At 29.1% G+C, this 25,153-nt stretch overlaps 1 protein-coding gene across 1 annotated transcript in view; it reads left to right on the top strand.

The window, feature by feature from the left end:
• LOC107167113 (uncharacterized) overlaps positions 1–25,153 on the top strand; it is a 152,297-nt gene that overhangs the window by 75,258 nt on the left and 51,886 nt on the right. Inside the window, exons 9-14 of the mRNA XM_089224826.1 lie at positions 7,988–8,149; positions 8,294–8,422; positions 10,817–10,931; positions 11,020–11,142; positions 21,830–21,990; positions 22,177–22,271. Of these exons, the coding sequence (XP_089080952.1) occupies positions 7,988–8,149; positions 8,294–8,422; positions 10,817–10,931; positions 11,020–11,142; positions 21,830–21,990; positions 22,177–22,271 (785 nt within the window). The remainder of the gene's footprint in view (positions 1–7,987; positions 8,150–8,293; positions 8,423–10,816; positions 10,932–11,019; positions 11,143–21,829; positions 21,991–22,176; positions 22,272–25,153) is intronic.

The following is a 25,153-nucleotide window of genomic DNA, read 5'->3' as shown; positions in this document are numbered from 1 at the left end:
TTAATATGCATTTTAAGTTTCTTGTATTTGACCACTATTTGTTTAGATAATTATTTGTTTATACCTATTATTACACGTAGCACAATAATGAATTGTATAATAATATTGTGCTCTTATTTTATTATTCCTTTATCGGAAAATTCAGAATTATGTTCTTTTAGGATAACAAATACTTTACTTTGTATATGAAACGCGAAAGTGTGTTTTTGTCTTAAAGTTTAAGACTACGCACGTGATCAACGGATATTGGTACCATTAATTTTTAATATGGTCAACTAATATTCCTCTAGTTGATAGCGATCTTTGCTCTATTATAATATGGTTACAATATAAATATAATATAATATACAGGTACCTATCGTAAAAAGTAAAAATAAATAATTTTGTATACATTATTAATCGTTAAACTGCTAAATAAAAATACCGTAAATATCAATAAGTTAGATGATTTCGCCAGGAAATCTTTAAATAATAACAATAATAATAATAAAAAGAAGTAAAAGCATTCCTAGGCGGTATACCCAGTAATTATTTATAAAACTGAAATGCTTGATTTTTTTCATATAAATTATGTTACTTAAAAACCTACCTATGTGTTCTTAAGTGTTTTAGTGCGTACCTATATAAAAAAGATTAAATTAATTTTAAAAATTTAAAAAGAATATTGTTGTAATATTATGTTTTATTTTTATTTTTATCTATTGCTTAGGTACAAAATTATAATAAGAATGGTATAAATTCCATGAAATATTATATTCTGTCCACTGTCCAGCATATTATATAAACTAAAAAGAAAAAGAGAATAAATCAATAAAATACAGTTTTAAATGATTATTACCTAGTAATTTTTTATGATTTGATAATTTCAAAAATGTATTCTTATAATGTTTGATTGATCAGTTAGTTACCTAATGAATATTCTACGATTATTGCATACAAGCGTTGTAAAACATTTTCATTGTACCTAAATGTTATGCTTAATATCGAATTATTATGTAAATACACAGATTCAATAATAATGATTTGTTGACCATGAAAAAGAGAGCATAACTGCATACATACAATACATAAAAACATATTTTTTTTAGCCACTTTTTATGGTATTTTTGTAACTATCAAATTTAACTTTATAAATGAGAAATGAGAAATTATTAACAAATGCAGTATTTTACTCTTACGCGACACAAATACAAGTTCATCATATTGATTTGATGGGAGAAACTTAAAAGTTTTTTTCTTGAACGAGAATACAATAAAATTCCTAATACATCTATATTACATAATATATCCATACGTTCATAAAATGTATTGCATTATATTATGCGAGTGTTTTTTTATAGAAAAAAACAGGCGGTGTTCATTCTGAGCATTTGTTGTTTTTTGTTTGTTGAAATGTCCAAAGTAGAATGTAGATAGGAATTTCATTTACCCGAACGTCTCTGGAAAAATACGGTTGCAGAACAATATGCAAAGGAAATTTTATTTGGGATGCGGAAAAAACGACACAAGTTTGCCAGTTAAATTGAACTTTTTCAATTTAAAAAAAAAAAACCGAATCCCTCCTCCGCATAACACAACTTTTTTGACAGCCAAAACATCGGTCTACTCGGCCAATAGAGTGCAAGGGGTGTATTCAGTGTACACTGTACATATATATGCGTATATTGAATGGTGTTAAATTACATAAACGAAAAAAGTAAGTACTTAATAATAATAATGTGACACAAATTGAATAGCCCAGCATAGCCATACAAAATATAGTGACTCATTTACTTTCGTCTTTCGGTATACAATAATTGGAAAACCTCGAAAAAAAGAGGTATAGAGATAGTTGGGGATGTATGGAGTGAGAGAGAGAGATAGGGGGGAAAGAGGGAGAAAAACATATATAGGGTGAGGGAGAGTGAGTAGCACGCTGGCGTTAAGGGTTCAAAATCAACAGGTACATTATGGAACAGCTCGCCCGATCTGCAACTGTTTGCCGATTTCTTTATTTTATAATTTTCTTTTCTGTCATTTAAATATTAGCTGTCCACACGGTGGTTGCGGTGTTGACGACGCATACTGTAATTATAATATATTAAAAGTATACGCAATAACACACTAGAGTGTGTACTACGTTTATTTATTATTGTTATTATTATTTTTGGGAGGGAAATGCCACGTCCTTCACATTTCGACGTGTGATGTTGATGTTGATATTTATTATCGCGTCACGACAGGCAGCTATAGGCTATTGCGCGTGTTGGTTGTTAGGCTATATGTTAGCGAGGACGATATAATGAGTAGTGGCGGCGACAACGTTTTTAACAATATTATGTTTAGTGAGGAGTGTGCTATGTATGGCCCAATTATATACACACGCGACACGCATACACACATGTAATCATTTATATTATATACCTACACATTTTTTATAACTAATCTAATCGATAAGGTTCGCCTTGGCCTACAGAAAGTCCAAGATTCTTTGCACACAAAATATAATATTAAAATAACAAATAAACGTATTCGCATGTATCAGTACTCAACAGACTTCGCATTGGACACACAAAAATCACGCACGGATTCCTGATGGAAAGAGAGGAGCCTCCCATTTGTCAAACTTGTGGAACTATATTAACAGTCAAACACATAATTGCCGACTATTTATTGTACAACCAAGAACGAGTTGAGCACAATATAATATCATACAACCTGGACTCCGCACTCGATCCCAATACTAAAAATAACTCAGATTTATTGAATTTTTTAAAACACTCCAAATTGTACAATCATATATAAAAAAGTGTACATCCCATTTCATTTATAACTCATCTTTGTAAATTCGTTCTAAACACTTATTCATGCATATCTTTTAACTTTCTGTAACTAATGGCCTTTGTTGTCGATGTTTTTTTGTAATCAATAAAAAAAAAAAAAAAACGTATTCGCATAAACATATATGTACATGTACAAACTCACTAGCACTCCCTTCCACCACCACACAAACACCTCCACCCACAGACAACTAACACCCCTTACTCCTTCTCCACATAAACATACACACCACCGACATCTCACCCCATTCGCATACACATACTACAGACGCACAACCATACACATTTACACACAGACACACATTACAATAACGTGTACTTGAAAATATTTAAATGGGTTGGTTATGTGGTCGCCGAATCGATAAAAGTAGAAGCACGCTGTGTAGAGTGTGATAGAAAGGGTGAGAGAAAGAGAAAGACCGGGTGGTAGATGGTGAGGTAAAGTGAGTTGGAGGGTGGGAGAGGGGAGGGAATGAGCGAAATGGACAGAGTGTGCATGTGTGAGAGAGAGAAGGGTATGACGCGCGCCCGGTTTTATCCCGGTACTGCACTACGCATCAAAAGGTTACCATGGAAACCAGTTAATACGACCACTCCCCGCAAACCCACGCCGTTCTATCACGTCTATTTTCTCTTTCTCACTGTTTTTCACTCGCTTTCTCATTGCCGCCACCTTTTCCGCCCATCACCAACTCTACCACCCACCTCGTACTCGCGCTCTTTCCCGTGAACTGTCCCTCACCGCTTACACTGGCACCGATCCTGACAATCCACCTTGCCCCTCACCGCTGTGGTCTCTGCACCATAATTCGCGTCGACCGCGCACGCCATCATTCCCCTGGCCACCAATTTAGGCTTCATCTCGGCAAAATCTGTTCCGTGTCTTGACCCCTATACACTCACCCAGTCGAACCCTTTTTACCTCTTTCACTTTTACCTCCCAGTTATTATTATGTCTCATTTGTGGCATGATGGACGGCGCGGTTAATGTGCCAAAGGGAAAAGACGGGACAACGAGATGGAATATATTATAATGTACAACGACGATGACGAGCGAAAAAGAGAAAAGGAGAGACATCGAAAGACAGTTATGGAGCGAGCGAGCGAGGGATGTGAGAGAGATAGGGTGAGAAAGAAAGAGAGAAAGAGAGGAAAGAGAAAAAGCCCACGCATTTATATCGGATAAGTCTCTGGTTCTTCCCCGTCACCCCTCCACTGACTACTATCTCGTCTACTCACCTCCGACCACGATAATTCATGCCGCACTTAAGAAAACACGTCATTTTTTATGGGCTCATGAATTTTAATCGCGACTTATCTCTAACGGACACCGCACGTCCTATTTATATGTGTTTCGATGTTTCGTATATTTCCTTACTACTTCCCTGCAGCCACGCCGAGTAAGGGTTTTAATTCGCATATTTCTTTTGATCAATGCTAACATGTGATCGTGTACGCGCAAGTGTGTGTAGTATGTGTTTGCCCGCCATCGTAATGCGTATAGAGCTAGGGTTATATATAAAAAAAAAACTCTAAGTTTTTCGATGTGAAAAAAATACATATTTCGCTTTTTTCCGACGTCAAAGGTCCTTTGCTCTTGTATACTTAATGATGCCGATACGTATTTCCACGAGAAAATGTCAGTTGACGAAATCGTACCTAATCCGTCTTCGTTAAATTTTTTAAATTACTGGCAAGTTAATATTATCTTTTCCCCGGGAAAATAAATATCGAAATATTGAATTATTACTGCAATCAGAATATATAGTAATGCCATCAAGTCGCAAATCTCCGGATATCTCGGTGAGATATTTCTATTTAGTCTCCGGATTTCGTCTTGAGTTCGTGAATTATAGATTTGCATGAAAATATGTGTGCGTGGGCAACGAGGTGAATATCACTGCACAATAAAATTATTATATTTTTAATTCATACTAATAATATGTTTCCAATAAATATTATAATGGCAACATTATGTTTATCGCATGATACACTGTAAATCAATTTGATTGATCACGGTGTAATCTATATATATATATATATATATCATTTTAATTTATTTTCCTCGATGCTGGCCCGAACCAATGTGTTTGTACTGGCATGCATTTTGGTGCGTTATGTAATAAATGTATAGATCACCGATTACTAGTTAATTAATTGTCAACTGAGTGAGTACTCTCCACGGGTAGTGTACGTTTACCGGTATATATTAGTGCTTAACGTCAATGCTGATTTATCACATCGATTATGTTCGCTGCGCATTCCTATCTGTTTGCATATCCATTCGCCAATATCCGTTTTCCTCGGTCTCGTTCAACATTGTAATATATAGTTCATCATAAATATTGTTATGTCGGCTACAGTTCATACTTTACACTTGTATAATATTATGATATTGTACGTTTATCCGATGTTTTGTAAAAATAATAATAATAATATTAATTAAAAATGTAAAACATTAATTTATTATATTCATGATTTTACAATTTAAAAGTAACGTAGTTATGATCATTTACAATATTTTGCAGGGCTGACAGAATAGAATAATGTAAACGAACAATTAAGTTTTTAATTTTCACAATATCTTCTTCTATTATAATAGGTAATATAATATATTTTACTATTATTGTTATGTCACTACATTGGTTAAATAATTGCTGAACTTTTATTGAATTTAAACGAAAATGTAAAATTTATAATACATTTTAAAATGCTCATAACTTGCGTCAAAATTAAAATATAAAAAAAGTCAATATTGGCTCGTGGATAGTTATTTTTCTAAAAATTGAGAAATGATAAATTCAAATGAAGTCAACATTTCAGTACTAATAATATATTATATAGGTACACATTTTGAACAAGACTGAATAATACGAGGTACATGAACTCTACACACGGGCACCCTAGCCGGCGCGGGGGAGGATACATTTTTACTATAGTCTTTTTTATTATTATTCCAAATAGCTGGTATTTTTGATGTTAATTGAGCGTTTTGCACGCTCTTACTGAATAAGTAGCCGGTAATATATTATATTTTGTGATGTAATAATTGATGAATTATTTTTGATTCGTTATCAGTTTTTGTATATATTTTTTTTTTATTGAGTGTCATTTGACATATCATTATGGTTTAATGAAAATACGGTTGACCTAATTGCACGAAATCTACTATCCTGAAGCCATACGTTGATTTAGCAATTTTAAAATAAATTAGTGTTCGTGGCTTGCAATTTTGTTTGGCTTTGATTACCCTATAAAGTTTCTTAAAGACCTAATATAAATGCTCGAACTTGTGTAGCGTTTGATAATAGTTAGAGCCGAGAGGTGATCTGCACGAATTTCTATGGAATAGATAATAATCTATGAAGCTTAACGAACCGAGTATTGTTTACATAACTATCCACTATGGCAGGATGTCCAATTGTATTTTCCTACAAGTCTGTCCATAAATTATAATAAACACGTGTGAATCGACCAGTGTGATATAGAGTGTGGTTTATAGCTTACGAGAAAATTAATAACTTGTTCGATTTGTTTTTACTAGTTTAACAGATTATTGAATATAGGTCAAATTTTGATAAATAAAGTTATTTTTGTAAAATTACTATGCGTTTGTTAGTATACAATGTAAACCTAATATTATATTTTTGCTTTTTAAATAATTCTATTGTTTTATTTAAATTTAATGAAAAATTGTCTGTTCGACATTATATTATGTTTTTAATGTCAATATATTAAAATCAAATAATCGTTAAAAAAATATAGCCAAAAATATTAAACTAAACAGGGTTAAGGTTTCAATGAATTATGTTCACCCCCATTTTATCGTTTGATAATGAATTATTCATATTCTGATTGTTGTAACTTTTAAGTATACTTACTTTTTATTAATTGATTATTTGATATGCTTTAATAAAGTGTTGCCGCATCTAAATTAAAATTCGGACCAATATTTCTAAGTTATCATCATATTTTTATTAATAAAATAATACAAATAGTATTTAAAAATGGATATACCTACATAAAAGTATAAAATATATGTAATTATTAATCAAGTACTTTTGATACTTGAGTATTATTTACAAATTATAAAATTTAAATAGATTATTATGAATTAGTTATGACTACAACTTTTCAAATCACTTATCATGGACTTATTATCATTAGTATACAAAGTCAAATAACTCAAAAACTACTTGTTAGAATTTTGATGTAAATACGTAAACATTTGTCAAGTCATCTCCTGAAAAAAAAAAAAAAAAAAAAAAAACATTGGTTCTTATTTGAAAATAATAAGTTTGTATCATCACAGGACACGCCTTAAATGGTATAAGAAAATCAAAGCAGTCATTAATTTGGAGATTGCTTAAAAAATTTCCTAAATAAGAATTCGAATAAATTCATCATTATGAAAAAATAGGGTGGTGAGGGGGGTTTGAGAGCATGCTTGGAGAATCACTCAGTATAGGTATTTATTTGTTATCGTTAGGCGCTATAACTTTGAAACTAATCGTTTTCATGAATTTCTAACGAATGCGATTAATAACTTTTTAATAACCTACCTACCTATTATGGAATACATAATAATGTAAACGATTGTCTACTTCCGAGTATTTTATTACATTCTATTTTCAAATATTGTAAAATAAGTATTTTAAATTGTTCTTTTATTAATAAACTATTCGTGTCTATTTTGCGAAGGTAACATATTGTTTATTTACGTACTTATTTTTGTTATAACTATGCTAATACATCACACAGGGCACGAAAGTGAATCATGTCCTCGTGACTGTTTCGTAATAATGTGCGTTATTTAATAATAACCATAATATACTATCGTAGTCGGAATGGCACAAGTGAAAAGCTTTTGTTACGAACCGATCAAACCTTTGTTTGCCGTTGTACATGTATACATTATATTATTTAATGAGCATTCACAGTTTTGCGGAATCGTAAGTGTGCACAGCATTTCGAATGAGTATCCTGTTCGGGATTAGCTTTATTAAAACACACGCGTGTAAGCAGGATATCCGTCGGAATTTATTCTGCATTATGCACTCATTATGTTGTATGCGACATCATATTATATTTTATTGATGATAATTATATTATAATAGGTAAAATGACGACCACATTAATTTTTAATACTATGCATTGTCGTTTTCCAGCTGGACGGTCGGATGTTGGCTGGTCAAATGAAACGTGTCAGCGGCGGGGTCGGTAGAAACATTGCGGACGCTTTGGGCCGGTTCGGACACGATGTCTGTTTCTTGACCGCTGTCGGGGACGATTCCAACGGCCGCTCGATAATTAAATCGCTTGGCCACATAGTTAATATACATTATTATTATTATTATTATCATAATTTCGTCCATGCGCCGTAGTTGTCGTGTCTCTTGCTAGTTTCTATAATAGATTCTATTCTACATAACAAATGCCAACAAGATCGATTTTTGGTTTTTTTTTTTTTATAGAACACGGATAAGATCGCCGTGGTCAAGGATCAGTCGACGTCTTGGTGCGTGGTGTTCCATGACCGGCAAGGTGACTGCATGGCGTGTATCGGCGACATGGAATGCCACAAGCGAATAACTATGGACATGGTAATTTACGGATTTTGGATTATAATTTTAATATTAATATTCCTCTTGAAATATAATCGAAATTATTTGATACCGGTAACGTGACATCGTCGCATATATGTATTATACCGCTGTATACGTAGATAGTAGGTACTATGGGTATAGATTAAGTGTACACCGAGTAACCTAAAATCCTTAGATAATCGATAATTCGTTTCCTCTGTTAATTGAGTTTCTCGATACCGTCACACCGACGCGACGTTTCAATCACACCGATTGAACCACTTCTCTCTGTCAAGTCAATATTTTTATTGCTTCGACAAATTCGAATACCTACTCGATTAATATCCATTAGATTTAAGGTTTCATTCATTTATAATATTTTATTTATATTGCAACAATAGAAATTACGGACTAGGAATTTATTTTTCAAACATACTTTGATTAATTATTCAATATGAAAAATTATAATTCAATGAAATTCATTGAATAAATATAATACGTATACAATATAAACAAAATTTTGAATGATAGATAACTAAACGATTTTAGTAATGATACATATTATATAATATACATATAACGTCTATTTTGTTATAGATATTTTTTTACCTCTTAGGCGGCGGCAAAGACCATGCATTAGTTATATTGTAGTTAACTTCATATTATTTTAATGCGATGTTGGATATATTAAGAAGTGGTAATATTAATATATTAAATAATTAAATACTATGAACAAATTGTCAAACTATTTAATTAATATTCGATTTTAAAAACTTAATAACTGGTTTATTTCGGGTTTGGACCAATCATATATATCATATTATTAGAGTATTACTGCAACTGATTATGTAATATGTACAAATTCAAACAAGAAAATTTCTAATGAATTATGCTACCACCTACTTTACATAAAATTTTATTTTTACAAAAAATATTTTACACACATATCTATTCACATTCAAATATTTATCATATGTACCTTTAGGTGCAAGGAAATTAAAAGTTTATTTACTATAGTTATAATGATTATGAAAAGAATAATGCTAATAATAATAAATCTAAGTAGTACAACATTAATGGTAACTTAATATGGTTTGATAAAAATAGAAGTTTTTTTAATTACTTTTATTGTTTGAAATAATATGCACTTAGCAGATTATGGTTTTAAAATGAATTACGGTACTTAATATTTTGTATATTACGTTTAGTTCTAGTAATTAAATTGTTTTACTATTTATTGTGAAACTAAGTAGAAATTAAAAGAAATTAATTTAGAAAGTTGTTAAATACGATCGTCAAACAAATATATAACAATGTAATAGAATGCAATTACTCAAAACTTTGGTTTCAATTAATTCTATCAAAAGTTTGCAATTTGAAGATCGATCGAATCATGCGAAACACGGAATTGTATCATATATTTTTAAATTGCTATTGCCTATAATAGTTATAAGTTTCAACTTAAATATATCTCATAGTTCCATAACAGTACATTTTTTTGGTATACTTGTGAAAAAAATATTATCGTGTCAAAGTCACTTTTAATCTATTACATTTAGTTTTAAAACAGTTTCAGTTAAAACTTATTGTGCTCTTGAAGACTTAAAGCAGTTAAAATTATCAAAAAGATGCATATAACATTATAATGTAAACTATACATATTTTATAATACTATGATAGAAGTTACTTTTCAAACGATTCTAAATTGTTCAATAAAAACTGATAAAATAAAACACTCGTTTTTAACGTAATTATGTTGAACAGTTTTTAATCAACCTTATTTCACTCCCAATCACGAATATTGAATTCAATAATACAATGAAATTGTCATATTCAAATAGTTACAGTATTATTTCAGATAATTTTGTCTAATATAATTTATTAAATTGACAATTAGTTGTAACTTTTAAGTTTAGAAAATCATTTTGATCCCACGAATTTTTTTGTTGATTTTATTCAGTTGTGATGAATAATAATTTTACACTCTTTTTACTTGTATTATTTAAATCATTAAGTAAATTTAATGTCTACTTTTTTACCAATAAATCAAATTTATTTAATTTTATTATATTTAGATATTATATTAGAGCAATTTGTCTCTTATCTAGAAGTGGGCATTCATTGATATTGATAAATTTGTTTAAAACAATAATAATAATTTGTTTCCCAATAACCTTATATGTATGTGATAGGTATACCATCACGTTATAGGTGCGTATGCACTGTGCACACACACATAAAACAGTTGTTATGCGAATACCTAATAGATATATCAAGGACTATCGTTATCTAACTTTATAGATTGTTCATCTTTGAGCAATACGATTTTATTAAAATAAATTGTATCATAATTATTGTTATTATTTCTCAAATCTCATCATCGAAATTCTGACATCATTCCGTGTCCGAAAGATCAAGAAAAATATTGACGCTTTGTACCAGAGTCCACTCGTGGTTATCGATGGCAATGTTTGTCCAGATTCGATGGAATTTATAATTGGATTTTGTAACGAGGAAAACATACCAGGTAAAGGCCCAGTTGTCAGAAACGGAGTAAATCACTTTTGGCCATTTTAAAGTTAATCTAGTGATTTGTGATTTTTTGTGCATTTCAGTATACTTTGAAACAACTGACGTTGCTGTGGCTTCCAAACCATTTTCTTCGGATATGTGGAAAGGATTTTCATTCATATCTCCAAACTTCAAGGAGTTACAAGAAATTTCAACAAAACTTACAGGTAAAAATTTTCAAATTTTTCAAATTGATTCTTAATTACACGTCATATACGATAAATTTGCAGTCATCAAGACGTTTTCATTGTAACATAATGAATATTAAATTTAGATGTTAGTTTTACGTAAAATCATTGTTTGTACAATAGCACGTACTTGTTGGCTCTCACTTTGAAAATGTTACAAAATTTCATCGTGTTTTTAATATCGACAATTAACTTCTTATTTTATCTTTTTATGCCTACGAATTACTGTTATAAAAATAATTTTCATTAATTGCAATAAATTCTTTTATAGATACTTTTTTCACGTTGAATATTTTTTATGGTTTAAAAGACAATAATTATTAAGAAAATTAAATCATCATTAATCAAATAATTATTATTTATTTTAATTTACTAGGTACCTAGTGTTTATTTTATCATAATAATAAAAATATATTTCAAAGAATATTTATTTGATATGTATTTCTTATTTTAAAAATGTTGACATTTGATATTTTTTAACTTTCTATGATGATATCAATTCGCTCATTACTATACATATTTTCTTTTAGGTATTTTCAAATAAAAAATAAAATTTATTATTCTACGTTTTTTCATTCTTTACCACAAAAGTTTTCGCTACTTACAATATATATATTACATTATAATTCTAAGTGATTAACTAGCTGTTCCTTTTAGTGCCTCTCGCTGTTATGCGTATTTGCTGAAGAGCTAAAGGCTTTTATCACTATTTTATTTACTTATTTAAATTAGTTATACATAAGAAGTTGTAATGCACATTTGCACATGAATAATTATGACGATCAAATAATGCACAATCTGTTCATTTATTTTCTAGGACGTCATGCCTTCATTAATAACCAAATTTAAACGGTAGAACTATTATTGTTAATACATTTTAAATGTTACGCAAAGATAACGAATCACACTTAATAGACAATTGAAAAACGCTAATTTATAATTTAATAAGTAGTTTTATGACGTCAAATATTGAAAGACGTTAATTTAATATGCTAATTATTTTAGTCGTTAGATGAAAGTACTTATTTTATGGTTCAAATAATTTTTGATAAACTCATAATGAATAAATTGAAGGTATATTTTATTTTATTATTTTTTTTTTTTTTTTTGAGCTGGGATTCATGTTTTAATATGAATGTAGTTTTAGGCTGAATACACAGTAAAATGTTTATGGCTGATTTTTCGTAAGGGTTTAGTCGTTAAGGTTACAAAAAAAAAAATAAAAAAATATTTATAATTCATCGATTTTCGTTGTTGAGAAAAAATTTATAATTTTTTTTTTTTGAACCTATAATACTCAATGTACCACTGAAAATATATGCATATTTCTATATATCACTGTATTTAGTTTTATTTTTTAATAAATGTTTTGAAATTGTTAATGTATTGAAATAGAGATAAAATTATTAAAAGTTATTATGGTCTATTTGACTTACCTTATAATTTGAGTTAAAAATTTAAAAAAAAAAATGTGATATCAATTTTCAACAATATTGAGGTAGCTTTATTTAAATTTACCTATAGAGGAAGCTTATATTAATATTTTAAAAGTTGAACTACGTATTTTAATTAGTTACCGAAATAGTTATGCAAGTTTTATATATTAAAAGTGAGCAGAAGAACATATTAATAGACAGGTGAGATTTTCGTGGAAAAGTAGTGAAATATGGTAGGTACAGGTATTTATTTTGCATACGATTCACTAGAAACTATAATTATTTTCTTGTGAGGATGAATGTATCTTCCACTTTTGTTTTCGAAGAATTTGAAAGATACGTAGTAAACCATTTTATGTGTTTTCTAACTACTATAATATTTAAAAACAAAAATGTTGGTTTGAAAATAAAACTTTAAAAATTTGTATTAAAATAAAAGTATTAACTACAGATAATTGGTGTGTATATAATTGTTTGTATAGATTTGAAACTTGATGCACATTTATATAATATCGTAAACCGTGCCTGAGTAGTTTAAGCGAGTGTAGTCCAGTTCAGAAGCCGTTGAACGGTCAACTGTATACTCATTTTCTTAAAATTTTTAATATTTAGACATTTTTTTTTATATACATATTATATAATTAAAGTAGTCTCAAAATCAAATTTTGAAATAATGATATTTTCTTTTATGAATTTTTTAATTTTTTACTGTATATTCCAAAGCAGAATGTTTCTCTACAGTATATAAAAATCAAATTTGAGTATTAGTGTTCAAAGCTGAGGGAAAAATAACACGTAGAGTCTTGTCACCAATAAAAAAAAAAATGTTAACACAATAAAACGAAATACAAATTATGTTCGAATTTGTGTGGAAAAAAATATTAAGGAAAACCATGGCTTTAACATTTGCACTGTCTAACGTGTGTGGACACTGCAGGATATATATATATGTATATATAACTAATGTATATGTTTGTATTGGCGAGGTAATCGTTAAAATCGTTTTTACGAGTCAAAAAGAAAACGGAAATCAACGGAGATGCGAGGATAAGTCGTGAAAGTGCCGTTATCGATAAGCAAACCACAGACTTCTTACAAATCCCTGACAGCAAATGAATTGTGGGTTTTCGTCGCCAATCGGAGATCGAAATCTCATGATTACTCTCCTGTGTATTTTTCATTACTTATGTCATATACATATATATATATTATATATTAAGTGAAGTGTCAGAAAAATAAATTGGTTCAAAAACGATAATATATATATATATATATATATATATTTATTTAAATTATGATTTCATATTTCTATTGAACATGTCTTTTTTTATTATTGGAATACATTTGTATTCTGCTGTTTGTAGAAACATGACGTTACGAGGTATCCGTATTGAAATTTATATTTATAACTAAGTCCAAAACCTAGGATATATTTTGGTAATGAAATATTAGTTTTATAAAATACAAAATAATATTATGGTGCGTCATTATTGTTTACACAAATTCAAAAAAAGTATCATTTTCTCTATCTACTTTAGTTGTTATTACTTATTCAACTCAAATTATGTTGTTGTATAATAGTTTTATTTCCAAAAGTAAAATCATCAAAAAAGTTATTTTATGGGTAACATTCAGATATATAATTATTAATACTTTTGATTAATTTAAAAAAATAAAAATAAAATATGCATTGACCATTAGTTTGTGATAAATGTATTCTTGGCATGTTTTGTATATAATTCGACATAATAATCCTATTGTAGTCTACATTTATTTTATGGAACAATAACTCTAAACATTTTGAATGATGTCTATGTATTTACATTTTAAGGGTTATTTCAAATAATTTAAAACATTATTTATGACCTTATAAATACTACAGGTCTACATTTATTACGAAAAATTCATATTGTTTACACTTAAATTTAGAGCCATTTAATCCATAATAATGAGGTTTTAAATATTTTAATCTTTAATAATTTTTATCGATTTTTATTTTTTAATACAATTCTAAAGTAAATTGAATATTAGTTTAATTATTCAACGAACGTATACTAATTATATATGTTTTAATAAAATATGTATGTCAGTTAGATTGGCAGCAGAAAATAACATGTTACTTTTGTTATTTTCCAATAAAAACTTTTTAAGGTAGCACCTAAATATGTTATGTTTCGATTCGTGAATAATATTATATACCTATACCGATTAGAAAATAGAATAAAACATATATTTTGCTAACTTAATCCATGGAGAAAAAAGGTAACTAATTAAAAAAAAAAACAAAAATGATGAATGTCTGACTAATAATTCTATTAATGTTAGCTCTTTTCGGTACCTATTAAATTTCAAATGAGAAGCTAGTAGCTACATTAATGTCTTTGATGCTTAATAAGAGTACACATCTTTAATCAAGAACGGCCATTAACTAGTTAAGTTGCATTACTTGTGAATAAACAACTTTTTAACTTCACTTGAGGGAGTTGGAAAGAATATAAACAAATATTGTTTTGAATGAGAGAAAATATTTTTTATTTATTTTTATAATTTAGTTAACTGTTGGTAAACAATTTTAAGACTATAAACTGCACAAAAATATAATAATACTGTCTAGTGATTCGTTGATATTGTTTACATTTAACCATCGTTGGTTTTAGGTATCAATCAATAATGTTTATATCTGTCAACTGCAAACGTCTTGAATTAGACATGTTTTGTCGCATATTACACCAGTCAGCAGTTAAGAATTTGATTCGGAAATTTCTAAAATTTTGAAATTTATATTTATACCGGCATAATACCTCAGTTACTTATGGCGTAAATCATATTAATGTCATAGGCAAGCGGTAAAATGTTTAAAAAAACTATTATATATATTATTATGATATAATAGACGTTCAAATTCGTCATAATTTTTGGGATAGGGTCGTATTATCGTATTTAGCCATTTGTTATAAGCCGCCACGCAGGTGCTGTGTAAGTATAAGTAACTAAGTACCTTTTTTAAATCTGAAAAAATATATTTTTTATTAGAAATCTAATATAATGCCAATAAAAATCTATTAGGTACTTGATAATTATAGTTCAAAATGTAATCATTGAGATTTTTGAATGTGAAAAATCGGTGGTAAATATAAGGTTTTATTTTCATAGATGTTTTCGTCTATTTTTCCCATATAATGCACCTACTGATGGGTGTTGTTGATGATTAAGTGTATTCAGTAATTTCTCTTCCGCTCATTGCCAACACTTCAGTCATACAATCTTCTAGATGGGGTCGATTTTAAACGATCAATGATTCAGCTGTTTAACATTTCGATGTTACGATGGAGCAGATATGAAACTAAAATTCATGGTTTTAAATTCATATTAATATTTCATATCATATCCGTGTGTGCTATAATTCAATAGATATATACATTTTCCACTCAGCCAGTTAGTTGTCCATTGCCCGACGAAATTATTTATATAAATATATTATGTTAAAAATGGTTTTATAAGGTAACCCTTCGAAAAGCACTTAACAACTGTGACAACAAATTGTTTTCAATCTGTATTGGATTGATTCTGTTTACAAAATCTAATTTCAAATAAATTTTACTTTATTTTTGTAAAAAAAATATCGTATACGGTGTTCGTATAATATGTTACTCGTCGTATAATATGTTAGAAACGGGATGAGGACTATATTTACAGGATAAAATAAGTACTGCGCACGTCTGACAAATTCCCACTTATTTCTGTGGAATCCCGTCTTATGCAGCGAGACTGAGCAGTATTTTAATATTTAAAATATATGTTTTTACGAATAAAAATAAATTATTATGTATATATCATTTTTTTCTACTCGGATAATGTAAATCCTAACAATTGTTTCGACGCCAATTACAATATATACGCATAAGCGTTACACACAGTAACGGTATCAATAACCTATCTCGGTAGAATATATTTTGACAAAATGTATGCCGCAAGATTTTTGTTTTTCATTTGTGTACTTCCCAAACGATATATACCACGGTGTACACTACATTTCTCTTTCTTGACGACGAACATGCAACGTCGTCAATGATTAATGTACCAAAACTTCTTACATGAATACCACTCAGACGTCAAGAGCCAGCGTGTAGAGATGCATGCACAATAGCGACGTATTGTCTTCCATCAGCGGTTTATAGCGAATGAGTTATTCTGAAATCACTCGGAACTATAAAAGCGTTACAATTATTTTAATAGTGAACAGTAGCGGGTGGAAATTTCAAAGAGGGAGTGTACGGCGCGACAGAAATGGAGAAATTAGAAAAATATTTTAAAAAATAATTAAATATAATTGAAATTGTATATGCTTCTTCAAATTCAAATTTCATTCGAAGCTTAAAGTTTTTAATTTTTGATTTGTTGAAAACAAAATGTAAACAAAATAAAAAATTGTCAATCTCTCACAAAACGCCTTTAAAATGATGATACAGTAGTTATAGTTGTAGTATATAGTTTTTATAATAGTTAATTATAAAAATTAATGTTAAAACATTTCTACGTTTTATAAAATATTACTATACAATCATGTTGTTAGTTATTTTATTTTAATTATTTATATGATTTATTTGTTAAATTATTAAAAATTAAAATATATCCATTTCTTTAAATAAAAATATGATTATTAAAGGAAAAAAATGTATTCAGTATTACTAATATTAGCTTGTTTCCACTGATAAATAATTTGTTTTTAGTATCATAAAGATATGCGAATACAAGATAGTATAATTTTATATATAAAAAATTAATAATTATCAATACATTCACACAAATAGCAATTTAATAAAAATCGTATTGTTATACTTTGGTTTTTTAATTGTATAAGGATAGATATTTAGTACATCAATAATAAATTAAAATAAGGTAATATTATGTTTTAGAGTAGTTTTGTGGCTTAAAAAGGTGTTTCTGTAAAACATATCATCGTAAAATCAATACTTCCTCAGTACTACTCAAAAATTGAAAAATACGATATTAGGTATTTTTTAGATATTAATAATTAATTAACTATAGTGTTCATTCGCGAAAACTTAATATTGTCGAATTTAATTTAATTTCTTAACTGTAGTAAGTTCAATCCATTTTTATAAGTTTTTTTTCATTAGTTAAAAATGTAACCGCAGAATTTCAAATCAAAACAGTCTTAAAACTACCAGCTTTAACGGAAGAGTAGTTTTTTAGTGGTCCATATAGTATGATCATTTAATAATTTGTATTTAACTCGGACGAATAAATGACTTGTTGCTAAGCAGTATCAGAGTTTTTAGTGACTTAATAAATTATATTACTATAAACAGAAAACGTGCACAATTTTTCATCAGTGTCTTAACAATAATAATATTAACATGTAATTATGTTTTTGTATGATATTACTTTTTACCAAAATTGAATTAAGTTCAAAGGTTAACGTATTTATCGACTGTATCATTCGATTTAATATCATTAACGATCCTTGAAATATTATACCAAAATAATCCATAGTTGGACCTCATCTTCTCTATTTTATAAACATACCATAAAAGTCCATAACACGTGCCCAGGGTTGGGCATGATACTCAAAAAGTATCATGATACACGATACATGCATTTAGTATATCTAGATACAAGATACATGATACATTGATACTACATATTTTATATTTCTAATTTAAAGTTTTTAATAACTAACCTAACCTAACCTATACATAAATACTTATAAAGTCATAGATATTGAATAATACAATATAAGTTAATACACATTATACTTTTATAACAAATATATATCTCCATGAGTTACGACTCCACTTTTGATTTGATTTTCTATTTTATGTGGAAAGATTTATACTCATATCTAGGTAATGCATGCATATTTTATGAGAACAAAAATTCCAGTTAAGTTCTTATTTGAATGACTGTAAGAATAGAAGTATACTGGCACCACGATTGAGTTATTTGTTGTTAAAATTATCTAACAGTTATAACATTTTTACATTTCTTTTAAGTTTTGAGTGTTCTGCGAATCGAAATTAAATTTCTTGATACTATTCATTACAATAATGTTTACAATGATAGTATCTTGTATCTCTTGGCAAAATAAGATATATGATACCAGTATAAAATGTATCATGATACATGCTATTTGATACTTTAAAATGATGTATTTCAATACAAGATACAGTTGTTTCTTTGATACTGTCCACCTCTGCACATACCACTGTATATGAGGCTATAATGTATGTTTGGATATGGATATACGAAAAGATTAAAGAGTTTGATTACATAGTTTAGATCTTAAATGATTGAAATTCCTGCATAATATTAAAATATAATAATCTTATAAAGTTTTGATTAATTGTGAATAAAAATATTGCATAAAACCGTTTGTTAATTTATTGTTACTCCTCCAAACATATAAAAAGGGCTTTGGAGTGTTAAAATCGGGAACAATAAAAAATAAAAATAAAAACCGTGAATGGTTTAACATCGATGGAAACATTAATAGCAAAAAGCAAAACATTTTTTTTAACATACCTATTTATAGTAATGCAAAAATAAAATTAAGGAGATAGAAATTTGCGTACTATGTACCGTTACAGAGTGTACCTATACATAAATAAAAAAAATCACAATTTCGTCAATGTCATTTCGTACTTTCGGGTCTTGCAGAATCGCGCAATAAAGATAAGCGGTTGAGCCATCACCGTCAGTAAAGTCTTAGTCGTATCAGTATTTGTATCTGTCATTTCCAATTCGTTATATAATTATATTACGTCGTGTTAAACATTTAAACTTTTAACATTTTCTTTTTACTATGATATCTGCCCGCTGTCAAGAAATCAAGAGATCAAAAATCTTTTAAAATAAAGCGTTTATCTTTATTTTGTGATTTTCACATAGACTAAACAATGCAGAAGTAAAAATTTAGTTTATAATTTAATTGTATACTTCAGTCAATAATATTGTTCGTTATGCTTTATTGATACATCCAAATTAGTATTCATTATAGAAGCTATTATTCTACAGTATAAACACTATTACGCCGTATGAATTTTATCTCGAGAAACAACGATAATACGTTGTATACAATCGTATTATTAGTACAAAAGAAAGTTATATGATAAGTGTAATTAAGTCGTGAACTTGGATATCCAGTGATTCCACTTCCGCCTAATTGTGTATTATACTCGAGCTGTAACGAAAACATATGCATATGATACTATGTTTGTGCACAAACGAGGCATTTCCCGTTACAAAATCTTCAATTTTCCGAATCATCTCGCCATATTTAAAATCAACCAGAACAACTTCATTGTGCGTCTTCATCAAAAATAAATTAACCACCACATTACATCTCATATTCTCATCATATTTTAATAAAACCATTAATACAAGTCATAAAGTTTATTATTGATAAGTGCGTGTATTAGGTATTATATGAAAACAGTGTTTTAACTTTGTCGCGTTGATTGTATATGTCATATAATAACATAATGCATTACGTTTGAATGATCGTTCGAATGAAAAAAAAACACCATTCCTTCGACATCTCATATATATCAGAGTACATACTTCGGAGCAGTCAATCAGGATTAATTGGCATAATATGAATCCCAACTATTAAGGTATATACCATTACATCACTATACACGAATATATCTAAGTATCGATAGTAATAGGTATAATATAGTCGTATATAGATTTGTTAGTTATTACCAATGGTGTTTATATGTTTTTATTGAAATGACGAAAGATGCAATAGTCCCTGAAAATAGTATTAATCTCCGTCGTATTACGGGTAGATTATAAATCGTAATATTTGCCATGTTCGTATTTTAAGACAAAGGAGTGCTGATGTTTTTTTTTTTTTTAACTACTCGAGTTCCAATTTGTTTTATTCACGGGCTTACTTATTTTTGTTTGTCCAATCAATACATTCCTATAGAACCATGTATTCCATTAAGCTATTTTATTTATTAGTTTTGAATCATAGGAATTCAACGCTAAAAATAAATAATAACTTATTTTGACCTATATATTATATTAGTAAACTGGGCGAAATGGATTATTAATAAATCGGATATTATATTGAAGTACCAATACACACAAATATAATGCGTATTTATTTATTTAATGTTTTATAAAATGTATTTAGAATACAATATGAGTTTAATGTTCATGGTATTGCATATGAATGAAATCGTGAAATTACTATTTTGTACTTAAGCATTATATTATGTACATGTGGAGGATGGGGTAAGGGGGTAGGGTACATCCAACAATGTCGACATTTCTAAGTCGTTCGTTCTTTTTCTCGAATAATCTTGATACATAATCCATAAAACATTTTCCGTTACTTGAGTTATTAATATTCAGAACCATAATGTATCACAAACAATTTCCGACAGAGACACATAGTTGTCATTTGTGTCGCGTTTAATTGAACATTATCATTTTTCACAGATTTTCTGTCGTTATCCTGGTAGGTATATTGTGTTGGTATTTATCTGAAATGGAGTTATTATTGCAATATTAATAAGTAGCAAAGGTTTCTGGAATCTGCAGTCAACACGAATGCTTTCAAAACCAACTCTAGATATTTTGTATAATTATATAAGTTAAACATTATTTTGAAGGAGCATTTAAACGGAGTTGTTGTCAATTTCCAGAGGGAAAAGTTTGGTCGCGAAATTGTTATCAACACAACAATATTATATTATTGTGTAACTGCAGAGTCATTTTAAACGTCAAGTAATTGTGAACTATAAAATGTTGAAATCTAATAAATATTAGCAAACTAATCTTAGCGGGCATTGTAGAAAAAAAAATTTAATTTAAACTGTAGTGCGTTGGTGTAGTATAAATTGTTATGTCACCAAAAAAAGCGGTTCGATACAATAAAAAGTTATAAACTAATAAATTTCATAAATCCAATTGGCTTTCCTTTATGATACACCAATCGGCAGCGGTAATCGTTATAATAACAACCACAAAGTTACAATACACTAGCAGTTGTGTACCTTTGTGACCAGGGGTTTCGCGAGGATTTCGAAATAAGTTGTTCTTTATCCGTTTAAACATTATCAAACTCGCGTGCCTCGAAGTTGAGTGTACGTTTAACAGTAATCGATGAACAACACCGATATATCACCGAATATCAATTTTGAACGCTTTGTGATAGATACCAAAGGAAATTTCATTCTGTTTTTTCATTACAGCTGAAGTGAGTGCAAATTACGCTATTAAAGTTTCCATTAACGGCGGCAACGGCGAATTCGACACACAAGATCGCATAATGAATAGTTCAAAAGACATCGTTTGTAAGCTAATATCGCACATTCCCGTCATTATGGTAACCCTTGGCGACAAAGGGCTGTTGGTATGTATAATGTATTTGTAAAATGTATTATTATGTTAGGTATGTATATATATATATATACATAGATTTACAAGCCTAAAAAAATGCACAGTCCAAAAGGCTGTTCGATTTAAAAGAATAATACTGAAAAAATCCAATAATCTTTTGTGAGAAATATTTAAACGATGTATTTTTGTTTCGTGACAGTTGGCTTCGAGACAAGTCGATGACACGGTTTCGTTGGTACACTATCCATCGCAAAAAATAGAGACGCCCATCAGTGTTTCTGGAGCCGGGGATTGGTATGTATCTTATAAAAACGTTTCATTATCATTTTGCTATTATATTACCTACTGAGTGGGTATTGACTGAATCTCATTATTGAGTAAGCCACTGTAATGTATATTATTATGACGTTTAATTTGAATTCAATGATAAACCGTTGTAAATGAAAAACGATGCTCACCAAAGTTATCAGCCTATATCATCTAGTATATTTTACGAAATATTTATACTAATATTAAAGTAATTTATCTTACTATTAGTAATAATAATTGCTAGTTGAATTCATTTTTACCGAAACATAGCTTTCATCATATTTATAATATATTATTCATATCATAATAATATACTAATATAGGTACCAATTATTATTATTATTAGTTTTTAAGTTAATACCGATTTACCGTAAAATGGTATGAATTGGTTTGTTGTTTGTGATGTAATAGAATAATTTTGTGGAAATAAAAAAAAATTAATATTCTATAAAATATTTAAAAACATTATGCGTGGATATCTCTAATATTTTTAAATTTTATCTATTATTATTAAGAAAAGTATTGTGAATTTTTACTTTTAATTCCCCCCCCCAAAAAAAAAAAAAAAATCATAAATATACTTACTGACCACAAAATAAGGTGAAGTGGAAAATCAAATTATTTTTCTACAGTAAAAATATCTTTGGAAAAAAAACATATTATTTTAAAATCAATACATTCATCGCACCGCATAGAAATGTAAAAAAAATCGATTACGATGTGATACAACATTCTAAATAATACAATTATCATTTATATCTTATAAATGTTGAAAATGTTTATAATTATTTCGTTTTTGTCTTATATTATTTATAAAATTAAGATTTATGGTTTGCTTATTGTAAGGAAATTATGTGCTATTTGTATAATCCATATAGCAATTCACTATTTATATAATTTGCTCATACTCTCTCTAATGTCTAATCATAATTCATAGTACCTATAACTATATAGCCTATATATATTCAGTCGTTTGTGTATAGTTACTAGTTAGTGCAGATAATTGCATTTAGTGGATCAGTGAAATAATTAAATGCTGGTTTTCAGGATATCAATTGATGTCAATCTGTCCTTTAAATTTACAATTCGATATTTAGCTAAACCTGCTGAAGTATAGGTACCTATACGGCTATAATTCTACTATAAATTAACAAGAGCTATTATTACACCGGTCACATGTTCACTACTTGATTTCGAAATTATCGATTTTCACTATACACCTAAAAGGCTAAAAGGGATTATTTATTTTCTTCCTTATATAATGACTTTGTATTTATAAAACAATTTTCGATTGAAAAATGCTCATCATTTTTAAATTTATAAATGTTATATTTTTCCAAGTTATTGTGTGATGCCTTATTCAAGTTATGTAAAAAAAGTGATTTAAAAAATGCATAAATTTACGAAGAAAATAACAGTTAAATGATAAAATAATCACCTGATATACGTATATAAATTATTTTAGTTATATATTATAAAAAAAGAAATGATTCGACATTATCGAAATTAAACTCAACGATATGGAAACTTTCTAGTAAATTTAACTATTATTGTTACATGAACCAAATTTTAAAATTCAAACTTGTATCAGGTTTTAACTTAGTAAATTTATTTTTACTGCTTATTTTATTAAATATACGTATTATAATATTGTATTCTTTACAAGATATTAGTGTTTTATTTTTGTTTTTCTCTTATTGAACCAGGGATGGATTTTATCACTCACTAATATAAATCTAATTTACTATGTAAATCATTTTTTTTTTTGTTATGTATTTGTTACACGATGACAATATATTTTAAATAGTTAAATTGCTATCAATTTTCATCTGAAACTATTTATAAAAGTAATAACAAAAATTAATTGTTTATTAAAAAAATATTTATATTACATTATTAATTCCAAGTTTCTTTTTTAACTTTTGAAAATCGTTCAATTATATTACTATCTGTTGAGACCATGAAGATATTTTATATTAATTATTGATAAGTGTGTGTGTGTGTGTGTGTGTGTGTGTGTGTGTGTGTGTGTGTGTGTGTGTGTGTGTGTGTGTGTGTGTGTGTGTGTGTGTGTGTGTGTGTGTGTGTGTGTGTGTGTGTGTGTGTGTGTGTGTGTGTGTGTGTGTGTGTGTGTGTGTGTGTGTGTGTGTGTGTGTGTGTGTGTGTGTGTGTGTGTGTGTGTGTGTGTGTGTGTGTGTGTGTGTGTGTGTGTGTGTGTGTGTGTGTGTGTGTGTGTGTGTGTGTGTGTGTGTGTGTGTGTGTGTGTGTGTGTGTGTGTGTGTGTGTGTGTGTGTGTGTGTGTGTGTGTGTGTGTGTGTGTGTGTGTGTGTGTGTGTGTGTGTGTGTGTGTGTGTGTGTGTGTGTGTGTGTGTGTGTGTGTGTGTGTGTGTGTGTGTGTGTGTGTGTGTGTGTGTGTGTGTGTGTGTGTGTGTGTGTGTGTGTGTGTGTGTGTGTGTGTGTGTGTGTGTGTGTGTGTGTGTGTGTGTGTGTGTGTGTGTGTGTGTGTGTGTGTGTGTGTGTGTGTGTGTGTGTGTGTGTGTGTGTGTGTGTGTGTGTGTGTGTGTGTGTGTGTGTGTGTGTGTGTGTGTGTGTGTGTGTGTGTGTGTGTGTGTGTGTGTGTGTGTGTGTGTGTGTGTGTGTGTGTGTGTGTGTGTGTGTGTGTGTGTGTGTGTGTGTGTGTGTGTGTGTGTGTGTGTGTGTGTGTGTGTGTGTGTGTGTGTGTGTGTGTGTGTGTGTGTGTGTGTATCATAATACTTGTCTTATAAAATAAATGCCTTAGTGCCAAGGGGGGGGGGCTAATGCCAACATAACCCCGTCACTGGTTGAACGTCTTAACGAGAGGCCTAGTATAGTTAGAGACCTAACAT

Source organism: Diuraphis noxia, unplaced genomic scaffold (genome assembly GCF_037042655.1).
Source record: "Diuraphis noxia isolate RWA-SAM2 unplaced genomic scaffold, SU_Dnox_SAM2 contig0003, whole genome shotgun sequence".
Classification (NCBI taxonomy): Eukaryota; Metazoa; Arthropoda; class Insecta; order Hemiptera; family Aphididae; genus Diuraphis; species Diuraphis noxia.
The sequence above is the reverse complement of the archived record's forward strand: the minus strand, read 5'-3'. Positions and strand labels throughout refer to the sequence as shown.